Genomic DNA, 14807 nt, shown 5'->3' on the forward strand with positions numbered 1-14807 from the left:
GTATTCATTATATAGCTGCAACATTTAAAGGCCACTACGAATGATATATAAAATATACTCAAATTGAAATTAATAATCAAATTTAAATGTATTTGAGTTATGTTTTTAATATATACATATATTTATTAAAACTAAAAGTCTTATCATCACGATACGGTTCTACGATATGATGTTGCTAAAAAACACGATACATAACATCCTAATACTGAAAACCTTGCGTATGTGTCGATATTTTTCCCGAGACATCCGCAAATATTGTATACCATACACTGCCCATGGACAGCCACCGCTTTGGTCTACACTAAAGAGAAAGGAACTGTTGAACTGCTGAGGTTGCTTTTTTTATAAGGATAAGGTAACTTTCCCACAAAAGTTGTTGTTTATGCTACTATGATGTTGTAGTCCTATTTTTAAGTGGATATGTTTTGTGATTCATGATTGCTTGAACAGTCGTGTGTCTCTTACGGCAAGGCATTATTGTAAGGAAAACTGGTGATGCCCTTGCATACACCAGATAACTCTTGTAAAAATTTCTTCCGTTTAGCACCGCCTCTATTTCTCAATAGTAGTCGAATTGCACACATGAATCTTATTTATATTTGGTTAAGTTTCAATTAAGTCTCTCGCTAGGTCTAGTTAGCAGTAGTGTTTTGTTGGATTTCTTTAGTTTTCTCTTCAGTTGCATAGGTTGTGACGTCACACTGTCTTCGTGAGCTTGGCACGAGCCTAGCGATCATGTTGGCACTTAGTGGAAGAAGGTGTGTGGGATGGCTTATGATGGGAATGGGTCGACTCGGATCTGGCCTTGGACATGGCCCTGTGGTCCCAAGTCCAATTTTAAAGGCTACGGGTCGATCCATTTCAAAAAAAAAAAAATCGGTGGGCTTGTTGGCCCAATAGGTATGTTGGATCAACCTAAATTTTGCAACAACAATTAATTTTTCATATTTTTTAAATAATTATAAAGTTTTGTAGTAATTTTTTGGCATGTGTACTTTCTGGCGCAGAGACAAACACACGTTGTAGATCGATTGCTTCTGATCTGTTCCAGCGAGACATGCAAGTGCAGACACGTACATAGACAGGCAAATGCAGACCACTCGACTTTCATGCGTCCCGTAGTACCCGCAAGCGAAGCGCCTCCATGTAGAGCAGTAGGCTCCTATGTAAGAGCAGGCGCCTCTGGTGGTGAAGGAGGAGCACTTCAACTCGTCCTCCGACGACGACGAAGGCGAAAGAAATTTGGAGGACAACAAAGACACGGTGACTTCAAGCGATGAAGATGAGACACCGCAGCCACACTGGTGGAAGGTGTTAGAGCGGCACGCCGAGGAGGAGGAGGAGGAGTTTCTCGAGGAGCAGGAGGTGCTCCTGACGTTCTTCGCGTACAAGCGCGAGGAAGACAAAGAGCGCGTGGAGATAGCCGCTGCTTCTGATCTTCATACGGAGTAATATAATTATTTAATGTTATAGTTGTTGATATTTTCTTCAATATATTTGATCGAAATTTGAAAACATTGATCTTTTTATCAAATTTACATGTCACCTCCTATAAAAAACGAGGGAGTAGTAACTGATGACGCAGTAAAGATTAGATATGAGTCCATACTGCTCCCTCTGTCTCAATGTTTTGGTAAACTAAATTACTTTGTCAAAACATGTTATAATATGGAACGGACTGATACATAGCATCCATCTATTTATTCAACATCAAATTCACTTCAACACACACGCGAACACATAAACATCTAGTGAACTAAAACTCCGTAGGCATATTCTTGCAGACCCTCTGCACCGCCGGCCTCGCCATCAGCCCCTCCCACCATGCCTTCACCTTCGGGAACTCATCAAACAGCGACGCGTAGGGGGTCGCCATGAAGTAGAACGTGAACGGGAAGTGGTTCAGATCGGCGAAGCTGACGGAGTCTCCGGCCAGGTACCTGCTCTTCTCCAGCCGGGCCTCGTAGACGCCCAGCACGCCCCTCAGGCGATTCAGGCTCTCGTCGACGACGGTCTGGTTCGTCGCGGTGCCGCGCATGACCGGATAGATGATGCACTCGAACACCACCGGCGACATGGCCGGGTAGTACTGCTGGGCCTCCACCTCCGTCCACACGTCCACCATTGCTGATTCTTCGATGCCGCTGTTTTCTCTGAGCAGGTCGAGGTCGGCTGTCCTGTACTTGCGGAGGATGTACTTGGCGATAGCGCGGGACTCTGTAAACTCGCTCGGCCGATTTATTAGAGAAGCGAGTGGATTAACATGACAGACTTGAATGATTTGTGTATGGAACTATGGATGGATCATGGATGGATGGCTCACCGAACAGGACGAGTTCGCCATCTTGGAACGCAGGGATCTTCCCAAACGGCTGCAAGGAACGAGTAACAGCTCGGTCAGAAAATCATCACCTGCTACGGCGACTGACAAATCATCGATCGTCTGCTTACGTTTCGCTGGACGTGCTGGGGGCTGCTGTGCTCGCCGGCGAGGAAGTCGACGGTGACGAGCTCGTACTCGGCCCCGACCTCCTCCAGGCAGAGCAGCACCCGTGCGACGTTCGTCGACATGGGGTGCCCGAACACCTTCACTGGAGACATGTTTGTCAGTGGACGTGATGGATGCTCTACAGAAATGGCAATTGTTGGAGCAACACTGTGCTCTGTAGTTTGTGTGGGAGGAGGCTTGGAGGTTGTTCTCCATTTATACGCAGAGTGAGGAGAGAGCACCACACCCGTCTGACCCAAGGGTAGTGAAAGAACAAGACTTCACGACTGATCGTTCTCAATATTTAGAGTCTACATCGACTTTAGTTTAGTCTAGACCTGCTTCGCGCTCATAATTTTATGCTTGTCTCTTTCGATCAGATCTCATGAAATAAAATGTGAGTAGTTGCAGGGAAATTGTATCTTTTGACCCGTTGACTTGACTAGGCTGCCCTGGTTTTGCGCAGTCACGCTGCATAAGCCCATCTGCCCATGGGAATATTAGCTTCACTACATTTAGGTGTGCCTCTTTGCGCACCATACAGTGAAGTTTGTGCCAATGTTCATTTTGTATAACAGCGATTAAAATAAATTGACAATATGACAATGTATCTATTAAGTTTTAATGAAAGCAATTAAGGTAAAAATCTCCATAATTCCTGAAATACTCTTAGTTATAGGAAGCAATTAGGCAACTTGTATAGAACTTTATAGTATGCTGAGAGAACAAGCACTCTTAACAAAACATGTGCATCACATATACATAATTAATATTCTAGTACCCGGCAAAAAAAATGTCAAATATACAAATAGATGTAGAGAATGTAGGGTTTATATATCACACATAACAGGAACAAATGCATACAGATGTTTCACCGCTCTCCTCTTCATATGTACCATACCAAACAACAGTAACACATATTCTTTGTAGTGCAGGGAATGTGAAGAACACAGAAGAAACATCCATGAGAAGTTTATAACACTAAAAGCTAAGACTCCTCGAAAAAGCAAAGTTGGAACCCATATCACGTTCAGCCTGAAACAAACAAAAGATAAACAAACCAGCTGAAATGGTTTTCTGACACCGACCCCACATGAAGATGATAAGTTAGGTTTTGTTCTCCGTGTCACATGTCTCCAGATGATAATTTGTTGATGGTTGTGTATGCCTAAATAAGAATATGAATTAGCAGAGGGACATGTACAAACACTATTGTGGTTATGTATCAAATTCGCATACATGTATACAATCCAGTTGTTCATTCTACAATATTTGAAATGTCCATGATGTTGAATTTTGGTGTTGTTCCGAGAACTAAAGAATCTTCGAGGGATCGAACCTCCTTCGGTACAGGATTTAAGCATACACAAAGAAATCCATGAACAATCTCTCTGAGCAGATTAAAGATCCACAATTACAACGCACAAGCAGGAGTAGATTGCCATCGATGCATAAACATTAGGATTTGAAAGAAGGGATTTCTATTTTCGTGCCCTCGGATTTTTAGTTGTGCTCAGTTTTCCCCAGCCGCTTAATTTTTTCTCAGTTTTCCCCTCCCTCTAGTTTGAAACACTCACAAATGCTGGAACGGCCGGTAGCCGTCTGGTCAGAGGCCTTGACCGTTAATCTGACGGGTGGGGCTGCACAGGGGCAGTTCCTCGCTGACCGTCTCGTGCTGACGGGTAGGGTCAGGAGACACGTCGGAGCAGCCATCTATCGCTGACGTGTGGGCCGTTTTATTTCCTGATTGTATACGCGGTGCTACCAATGACAAATGGGGCCGCTCTATAGGGCTGCCGCAGCCAATGGCCAATGGGGTCGTGTATTTTTCAGGAAAAGACATATATTGCCGCTCTGTGGGGCTGCCGCAGCCAATGATCAGTGGGGTCGTCTATTTATTTAGAGAAAATCATACATTGCCGCTCTGTGGGGCCTCCGCAGCCAATGACCGTTGGGGTCGTCTATTTATTTAGAGAAAATCATATAGAGCCGCTCTGTGGGGCCACCTCAGCCAATGACCGCTGGGGTCGCCCTTAGTGAAAAGGCATATATCCCTACTTTTAGTTAGAGAGAAGCAACAAGTTCGCTAATTAATTTTTCTTAAGCTAGACCCAGCAGGTGACTATTTTTGCAGCTTAATCTAAAGTGAATCTTATGCTAAACATGGTCGGAACCTAGTGTTGTGTATCTCATTAGTCATCAGAGAACCGCTGGCGTTCCCCACCCTCGAATGGAGCAGCCATCGCCGGCGCCTCGTCGCACTGCCGGCTCTGTCCCCCGGCGGCGTCGGACGGACTGCGGTGTTGTACGTCAACCATGGCTCCATCACTTTTTTCGTCCAAACGCATTGTACCCACCGCAGGAAAGTCCGTCGCAAGAAGATCCGCCGCCCACGACGACCGGGATTTGTTCCGCGCACCAATTGGTAGTATAGCTTGGTAAGACCTCCGCTTCTGCCTCCCCAGCCCCCTAATCGATTTGGTTCCCGTAATTAATAGGAGTTTGCAGGTGCGAAATAGTCCTCAATGTCTGTTCATAGCGGGTACACTGGCGAGGGTGGGGATTCGATCATTTCGTGGCCACGTTCTACTTCTCCTACCTCGTCGGAAGTGTAGGTATCTATCTTCTTCTCTCTGTACTACCGTTGAATTTGAAGTGTCGTCATGGCATGTTGGAGTGATTTCAGTTGTTCTTTTTCCATTATTGTTACAGTTTGCTAGGCAAGCCGATGATCCATGGTACATTGCATACCAAGATGAATCAACCCAGTGGTGTAGCCAGAGGATGGATTTGGAGGAGAAGGTGGCTAATTTAGGTGATGAATTGGCCCGTAAAAACCTGATGATATTCGAGCTGAAGCGTACTGTGGAGGAAAAAAGAAGAATTCGGAGCTTATTTGCAAGGAGAAGTTGATACTTGAGATAGATCTTGCCGTATTTGATCAAGTGGTAGAAAATCTAGAACATGAACTTCAAGTGATGGGAGAGGAGAAAAGTAGATTCATCTAGGCAGTTTTATTTGGTGTCATCCATGTCCTAGCAGTTATGTGGTTGTGGTAGATGATTTAGATAGTATAGAATTGTTATTCAGTAGATGGCTTTAACCACTGTATTTTGGCGTACAATTTTCTAGTTGTGCTAAGTAATACGCGCGATAATTTTAGCATGCATGAACATCTTATAAAAGTGAAGGGATCCCAAAAGTGAAAGCATGTACCAGCCTCTCGGATCAAATACATATCAATCTTCCCAATCAAGTTGGGATAGAATTCAAATCATACATACGGATGTACATGGACACATCGAGAAAGTGGAGAAGCTTTTTTTGAGACGGAGGTAGTAGTTCAAACAATTTTGTCCCAATTTGAAATTGAAAAATACAAATTTATCATAATTTATCCCAATTTGCGGCGTCGAACATGGCCACGCAGCGATGGGCTAGAAGGGCCGGGACGACGGGCGGCTGAGGGGTGGTCATTTTCTAGAGCTTCATGCATTCCTAGGAGCTTGCAGGGTATTGATGTCCTAATCTCCCCTCCATCATTAACATTATTAGTGTACTTTATTCTATCAATGTCCATCTTTTCAAGGGTACTAGCAAAGTTGGTGTAAGAGCCAAGCATCTTATATTTAATAAAGACTTTTCTAGCCTCTTTTGCTACACCACCAAATTCTTTAAGAAGGGTTTCTAAGACAAAATCTTTCTTTTCTCCTTCCTCCATATCATAGAGTGTAAGAAACATATGCTGAATTATAGGATTGAGATTAACAAATTTAGTTTCCAACATGTGTACTAAAGAGGCAGCAGCAATTTCATAAGTAGGAGCAAGTTCTACCAAGTGTTTATCTTCAAAATCTTCAGCTATACTAACATGAGTGAAAAAATCTTCTATATTATCTCTTCCAATTATAGATCCTCGGCCTACCGGTATGTCTTTTAGAGTGTACTTAGGAGGAAACATGATGAAATAAACAAAAGGTAAATAAAGTAAATGCAAGTAACTAATTTTTTTTGTTTTTAATATAGAAAACGCCAACAAGATAGTAAATAAAGTAAAGCTAGCAACTAATTTTTTTGTGTTTTTGATATAGTGCAGCAAACAAAGTAGTAAATAAAGTAAAGTAAAGCAAGACAAAAACAAAGTAAAGAGATTGGATGTGGAGACTCCCCTTGCAGCGTGTCTTGATCTCCCTGGCAACGGCGCCAAAAAAAGAGCTTGATGCGTGCAGTTACACACACGTCCGTTGGGAACCCCAAGAGCAAGGTGTGATGCGTACAGTAGCAAGTTTTCCCTCAGAAAGAAACCAAGGTTTATCGAACCAGTAGGAGCCAAGAAGCACGTTGAAGGTTGATGGCGGCGAAGTGTAGTGCGGCGCAACACCAGGGATTCCGGCGCCAACGTGGAACCTGCACAACACAATCAAAGTACTTTGCCCCAACGTAACAGTGACGTTGTCAATCTCACCGGCTTGCTGAAAACAAAGGATTAAACGTATTGTGTGGAAGATGATGATTGTTTGCGAAGAATAGTAAAGAACAATTGCAGTAGATTGTATTTCAGATTTAAAGAATGGACCGGGGTCCACAGTTCACTAGTGGTGTCTCTCCCATAAGATAAATAGCATGTTGGGTGAACGAATTACAGTTGGGCAATTGACAAATAAAGAAGGCATAACAATGCACATACATATATCATGATGAGTACTATGAGATTTAATCAGGGAATTACGACAAAGTACATAGACCGCTATCCAGCATGCATGATGCATCTATGCCTAAATAGTCCACTTTCAGGTTATCATCTGAACCCCTTCCGGTATTAAGTTGCAAACAACAGACAATTGCATTAAGTATGGTGCGTAATGTAATCAACACGAATATCCTTAGACAAAGCATCGATGTTTTATCCCTAGTAGCAACAGCACATCCACAACCTTAAAACTTTCTGTCACTGTCCCAGATTTAATGGAGGCATGAACCCACTATCGAGCATAAATACTCCCTCTTGGAGTTACAAGTATCAACTTGTCCAGAGCCTCTACTAGCAACGGAGAGCATGCAAGAACATAAACAACATATATGACAGATGGATAATCAACTTGACATAGTATTCAATATTCATCGGATCCCAACAAACACAACTATGTAGCATTACAAATAGATGATCTTGATCATGATAGGCAGCTCACAAGATCTAACATGATAGCACAATGAGGAGAAGATGACCATCTAGCTACTGCTATGGACCCATAGTCCAGGGGTGAACTACTCACACATTGATCCGGAGGCGATCATGGCGATGAAGAGCCCTCCGGGAGATGATTCCCCTCTCCGGTAGGGTGCCGGAGGCGATCTCCTGAATCCCCCGAGATGGGATTGGCGGCGGCTGATGACCCACAAGTATAGGGGGTGTATCGTAGTACTTTCGATAAATAAGAGTGTCGAACCCAACGAGGAGCAGAAGGTGTTGACAAGCAGTTTCGATGAAGGATGCACTGTAAATGCTCACAGACAAGTATTCAGGGGGTTTTGATATAGCAGATAAATAAAGTACGAGTAAGTAAAATGCGAGAGAAATAATTGCAGCGAGTGGCCCAATCCTTTTTAGCACAAAGGACAAGCCGATTTGTTTACTTATAATGACCAAACGTTCTTGAGGACACACGGGAATTTAGTCTAGTGCTTTCGCTTCATATAGCTGATTAATCTTCATTGTTTTGATAAGTGTTGTGTGGGTGAACCTATGCTAATGCACCGCCCTTCCTAGGACTAATACATACTTGTGATTATACCCCTTGCAAGCATCCGCAACTACAAGAAAGTAATTAAGATAAATCTAACCACAGCCTTAAACTCTGAGATCCTGCTATCCCTCCTGCATCGATATACCAACGGGGGTTCAGGTTGCTGTCACTCCGGCAACCCCACAATTAGCAAACGAATACAATATGTATTCCCCTAGGCCCATAAAGGTGAAGTATCATGTAGTCGACATTCACATGACACCACTAGAAGAATAACACCACAACTTAAATATCATAACATTGAATATTACTCAACCATAATTCACTACTAACATTTAGACTTCACCCATGTCCTCAAGAACTAAACGAACTACTCACGAGACATCATATGGAATATGATCAGAGGTGATATGATGATGAATAACAATCTGAACATAAACCTTGGTTCAATGGTTTCACTCAATAACATCAATAACAAGTAGAAATCAACACCGGGAGAGTTTCCCCTATCAAACAATCAAGATCCAACCCAAATTGTTACAGCGGTGACGATGTGCAGCGGTGGAGATGGCGGTGATGATGATGAAGATGATGGTGATGATGATGGAGATGATGTCCAGCTCGATGACGGTGACGATGGCGTCGATTTCCCCCTCCGGGAGGGAATTTCCCCGGCGGATTCCTGCCCGCCGGAGAGCTCTTTTCTCTCTGGTGTTTTCCGCCCCGCAGAGGCGGCTGTGACTCTTCGCGACTATCCCCTGGAGCTTAGGTTTTTGGGACGAAGAAGTACGTGAAGGAGAGGAGGCCAGAGGGGGTCGTGGGCCCCCTCCCCACAAGGCGGCGCAGCCAGGGCAGGGCCCGCGCCGGCCTATGAGGGGGGCCCATGGCGGCCCTCCTCGGCTCCTCCTTTTGGCTCCCTCCGTCTTCTGGAAAAATAGGATTTTCAGTATAATTCCCGTCAATTGCTGATCTTCCGAAATATTGCATTCTGACGGTGCTTTTTCCAGCAGAATCCTGACTCCGGTGCGCGATTCTCCAATAATCATGAAACATGCAAAATAGATGAAATAACATAAGTATCATCTCTAAATATGAAATATACCAATGAATAACAGTAAATTGTGATATAAAATAGTGATGCAAAATGGACGTATCAACTCCCCCCAAGCTTAGACTTCGCTTGTCCCCAAGCGAAACTGAACTCAGTAAACAAGACCACATGTTTATGGAGTGAAGAGTCGATAAATAAAATACGGACAAGAAGCATCATATTAATTCACACAAGGCATTCTAGTGAACAACTTCCCAATATGATTCAACTTGAAACAAGTAAAAGGAGATCACAAATAAAGGTGCATAGGAAATCATAATTGGTGATGGCAAACTTCGTTCTTGGTCAGAGAACACTTAACAGATTGTACTTATTTATCGAGCAGCGCTCTTATATTAAGGCTTATAGCAAAATTTGCATACTCAATCATAATAATCTCCTCATAATCGTCGATAATCTTCAAAGCTATATTCATTTAGATAAAACTTGCACTGAACAAGGAAGAATAAAAGACATGATTAAATATATCACAATATAGATGGTTGGATCACAACAACTCAATTGCTTGCTTAAGATGGATGGAAATAGGTTTACTGACTCAACATAGAATAAAAGATAGGCCCTTCGCAGAGGGAAGCAGGGATTAAATCATGTGCTAGAGCTTTTCAAGTTTTGAAATCATATAGAGAGCATAAAAGTAAAGTTTTGAGAGGTGTTTGTTGTTGTCAACGACTGGTAGCGGGTACTCTAACCCCCTTGCCAAACAGACTCTCAAAGAGCGGCTCCCATGAAGGACGTTATCTCTACCAGCAAGGTAGATCATCTCTCTTCTCTTTTGTTTACACATGTATTTTAGTTTATTTAAGGATGACACTCCTCCCAACCTTTGCTTTCTCAAGCCATGGCTAACCGAATCCTCGGGTGCCTTCCAACATTTCACATACCATGGAGGAGTGTCTGTTGCAAAATTAAGTTGCTTACTGATGAATCAGAGCAAAACATGTGAAGAGGATTATTAATGAGAGTTAATTAATTGGGGCTGGGAACCCCGTTGCCAGCTCTTTTTGCAAAATTATAGGATAAGTGGATAAAGCCACTAGTCCATTAGTGAAAGCTGCTGATACGTCCCAAACGTATCTATAATTTCTTATGTTCCTTGCTACTTTTATGATGATACTCACATGTTTTATACACATTATATGGCATTATTATGCATTTTCCGGCACTAACCTATTGACGAGATGCCGAAGAGCCAGTTGTTGTTTTCTGCTGTTTTTGGTTTCAGAAATCCTAGTAAGGAAATATTCTCGGAATTGGACGAAATTAACGCTCAGGGTCCTATTTTTCCACGAAGCTTCCAGAAGTCCGAAGAGGAAACGAAGTGGGGCCACGAGGTGGCCACACAACAGGGCGGCGCGGCCCAAGCCCTGGCCGCGCCGGCCTATTGTGTGGGCCCCTCGTGACGCCCCCTGACCTACCCTTTCGCCTACATATAATCTTCGTCGCGAAACCCCCAGTACCGAGAGCCACGATACGGAAAACCTTCCAGAGACGCAGCCGCCGCCAATCCCATCTCGGGGAATTCAGGAGATCACCTCCGGCACCCTGCCGGAGAGGGGAATCATCTCCCGGAGGTCTCTTCATCGCCATGATCGCCTCCGGATTGATGTGTGAGTAGTTCACCCCTGGACCATGGGTCCATAGCAGTAGCTAGATGGTCGTCTTCTCCTAATTGTGCTATCATGCTCGATCTTGTGAGCTTCCTATCATGATCAAGATCGTTTCTTTGTAATCCTACATGTTGTGTTTGTTGGGATCCGATGGATATTGAATACTATGTCAAGTTGATTATCAATCTATCATATATGAGTTGTTTATGTTCTTGCATGCTCTCCGTTGCTAGTAGAGGCTCTGGCCAAGTTGATACTTGTGACTCCAAGAGGGAGTATTTATGCTCGATAGTGGGTTCATGCCTCCATTAAATCTGGAACAGTGACAGAAAGTTCTAAGGTTGTGGATGTGCTATTGCCACTAGGGATAAAACATCGATGCTTTGTCTAAGGATATTTGTGTTGATTACATTACGCACCATACTTAATGCAATTGTCTGTTGCTTGCAACTTAATACCGGAAGGGGTTCGGATGATAACCTGAAAGTGGACTTTTTAGGCATAGATGCATGCTGGATGGCGGTCTATGTACTTTGTCATAATGCCCTGATTAAATCTCATAGTACTCATCATGATATATGTATGTGCATTGTTATGCCTTCTTTATTTGTCAATTGCCCAACTGTAATTTGTTCACCCAACATGCTATTTATCTTATGGGAGAGACACCGCTAGTGAACTGTGGACCCCGGTCTATTCTTTACATCTGAAATACAATCTACTGCAATACTTGTTCTTTACTGTTCTTTGCAAACAATCATCTTCCACACAATACGGTTAATCCTTTGTTTACAGCAAGCCGGTGAGATTGACAACCTCACTGTTACGTTGGGGCAAAGTACTTTGGTTGTGTTGTGCAGGTTCCACGTTGGCGCCGGAATCCCTGGTGTTGCGCCGCACTACATTCCGCCACCATCAACCTTCAACGTGCTTCTTGACTCCTACTGGTTCGATTAAACCTTAGTTTCTTACTGAGGGAAACTTGCTACTGTGCGCATCACACCTTCCTCTTGGGGTTCCCAACGGACGTGTCAACTACAAGCAGCAAGCAAATTTCTGGCGCCGTTGCCGGGGAGATCAAGACACGCTGCAAGGGGAGTCTCCACTTCCAATCTCTTTACTTTGTTTTTGTCTTGCTTTATTTTATTTACTACTTTGTTTGCTGCACTTAAACAAAACACAAAAAAATTAGTTGCTAGTTTTACTTTATTTACTGTCTTGCTCTCCATATCAAAAACACAAAAAAATTAGTTACTTGCATTTACTTTATTTACTTTTTGTTTATTTAATCATGCTTCCTCCTAAGTTCACTCTGAAAAAAATACCGGTAGGACAAGGGTCTATCATTGGAAGAGATAATATAGAAGAATTTTTCACCCATGTTAGTATGGATGAAGATTTTGAAGATATACCATTATTAAAATTTGCTCCTACTTATGAAAGTGCTTCTGCTTGTTTGGTACACATGTTAGAAACTAGATTTGTTAATCTCAATCCAATAATACAACATATGTTTCTTACACTTTCTGATATGGAGATGGGAGAAAAGAGAAATTTTGTTTTAAAAGTCCTTGCTAGAGAATTTGAGGATATAGTTAAATAAGCTAGAAAAGTTTTTATCAAGCATAAGAGGCTTGGTATGTTCCCTGATTTTAAAAGAACACTTGAAAAGATGGACATGGATAGAATAAGGTACACTAGTAATGTTAATGATGGTAAGGAAATTAAAGCACCGATACCTAGTAAGCTCCTAGAAATGCAAGAAACTCTATGATATGCTTGACTTGCCACCATTGAAAAATTGTTATTTGGATGTTAATCTTGCTGATAATGCTACAAAGAAACCTATGGGGAGGATTGATAATGTTCGTAACCTTATCCCCGTTGATTTTGTTGTCTTGGATATTGAATGCAATGCATCTTGTCCCATTATATTGGGAAGACCTTTTCTTCGAACTGTTGGTGCCACCATTGATATGAAGGAAGGTAATATTAAATATCAATTTCCTCTCAAGAAAGGTATGGAACACTTCCCTAGAAAGAGAATGAAGTTACCTTATGATTCTATTATTAGAACAAGTTATGCTGTTGATGCTTCGTCTCTTGATGTTACTTGATACACACTTTCTGCGCCTAGCTGAAAGGCGTTAAAGAAAAGCGCTTATGGGAGACAACCCATGATTTTACTACAGTATTTTGTTTTATATTTGAGTCTTGGAAGTTGTTACTACTGTAGCAACCTCTCCTTCTCTTAATTTTATTGTATTGTTGTGCCAAGTAAAGTCTTTGATAGTAAAGTAAATACTAGATTTGGATTACTGCGCAGAAACAGATTTCTTGCTGTCACGAATCTGGGCAGAATTCTCTGTAGGTAACTCAGAAAAATCTGCCAATTTACGTGCGTGATCCTCAGATATGTACGCAACTTTCATTAAATTTGGGCATTTTCATCTGAGCAAGTCTGGTGCCATTTTAAAATTCGTCTTTACGGACTGTTCTGTTTTGACAGATTCTGCCTTTTATTTCGCATTGCCTGTTTTGCTTTGTTTGATGGATTTCTTTGTTCCATTAACTTTCAGTAGCTTTGTGCAATGTCCAGAAGTATTAAGAATGATTATGTCACCTCTGAATATATGAATTATGCACTGACCCTCAAATGAGTTTGTTTCGAGTTTGGTGTGGAGGAAGTTTTCAAGGGTCAAGAGAGGAGGATGATACAATATGATCAAGAAGAGTGAAAAGTCAAAGCTTGGGGATGCCCACGTGGTTCATCCCTGCATATTTTAAGAAGACCCAAGCGTCTAAGCTTGGGGATGCCCAAGGCATCCCCTTCTTCATCGACAACTTATCAGGTTCCTCTAATGAAACTATATTTTTATTCCGTCACATCTTATGTGCTTTGCTTGGAGCGTCTGTTTGCTTTAGTTTTTGTTTTGTTTGAATAAAGTCGGATCCCACAATCCTTTATATTGGAGATATTACGCTCCGCTGTTTCGTATGAACACATGTGTTCTTAGCTTTATCTTTACTGTTCATTGCGAAAGTTGAACTATCTCATTCATTGATATATGGTTGGAAACGGAAAATGCCGCAGGTGGTAAATGGTATAATGTCTTGAATAATGTGATACTTGGCAATTGTTGTGCTCATATAGATCTTGTTTAAGCTCTTGCATCATGTACCTTGTACCCATTAATGAATAACTACATAGAGCATGTTAAAATTTGGTTTGCATGATTGTTCTCTCTAAGTCTAGATATTTTCTGGTTGAGGTGTTTGAACAACAAGGAGACGATGTAAAGTCTTATAATGCTTACAATATGTTTATATGTGAGCTTTGCTGCACCTTTTATACTCGAGTTTGCTTCAAACAACCTTGCTAGCCTAGCCTTGTATTGAGAGGAATTCTTCTCGTGCATCCAAATCCTTGAGCCAAAAACTATGCCATTTGTGTCCACCATACCTACCTACCACATGGTATTTCTCTGCCATTCCAAAGTACATTACTTGAGTGCTACCTTTAAATTTCTATTCTTTGCATTTACAATATATAGCTCATGGGACAAATAGCCTTAAAAACTATTGTGGTGAAGAATATGTACTTATGTATCTTATTTCTTAATAAGTTGCTTGTTGAGCGGTAACCATGTTTCTGGGGACGCCATCAACTTTTACCTTTGTTGAATATCATGTGAGTTGCTATGTATGTTCATCTTGTCTGAAGTAAGGGCGATTTTCATGATCAAATGGTTTGAGTATGCATACTGTTAGAGAAGAACATTGGGCCGCTAACTAAAGCCATGATTCATGGTGGAAGTTTCAGTTTGGACAATTAATCCTCAATCTCTTATGAG

General features: G+C 42.1%; 1 protein-coding gene across 1 annotated transcript; it reads right to left on the minus strand.

Annotated features, from left to right (window-relative positions):
• Positions 1-1616: 1616 nt before the first annotated feature.
• On the minus strand, positions 1617-2684 carry LOC127311274 (glutathione S-transferase 1). Its single transcript, XM_051341662.2, has 3 exons — positions 2452-2684; positions 2324-2372; positions 1617-2217 (listed from the first exon to the last, which is right to left on the minus strand). Exons 1-3 carry the CDS (start codon positions 2599-2601, stop codon positions 1757-1759), a joined length of 660 nt encoding a protein of 219 aa, XP_051197622.1. The 5' UTR covers positions 2602-2684; the 3' UTR covers positions 1617-1756.
• Between the last annotated feature and the right edge of the window lie 12123 nt (positions 2685-14807).

Source organism: Lolium perenne, chromosome 7 (assembly GCF_019359855.2).
Source record: "Lolium perenne isolate Kyuss_39 chromosome 7, Kyuss_2.0, whole genome shotgun sequence".
In the NCBI taxonomy this organism is placed as follows: Eukaryota; Viridiplantae; Streptophyta; class Magnoliopsida; order Poales; family Poaceae; genus Lolium; species Lolium perenne.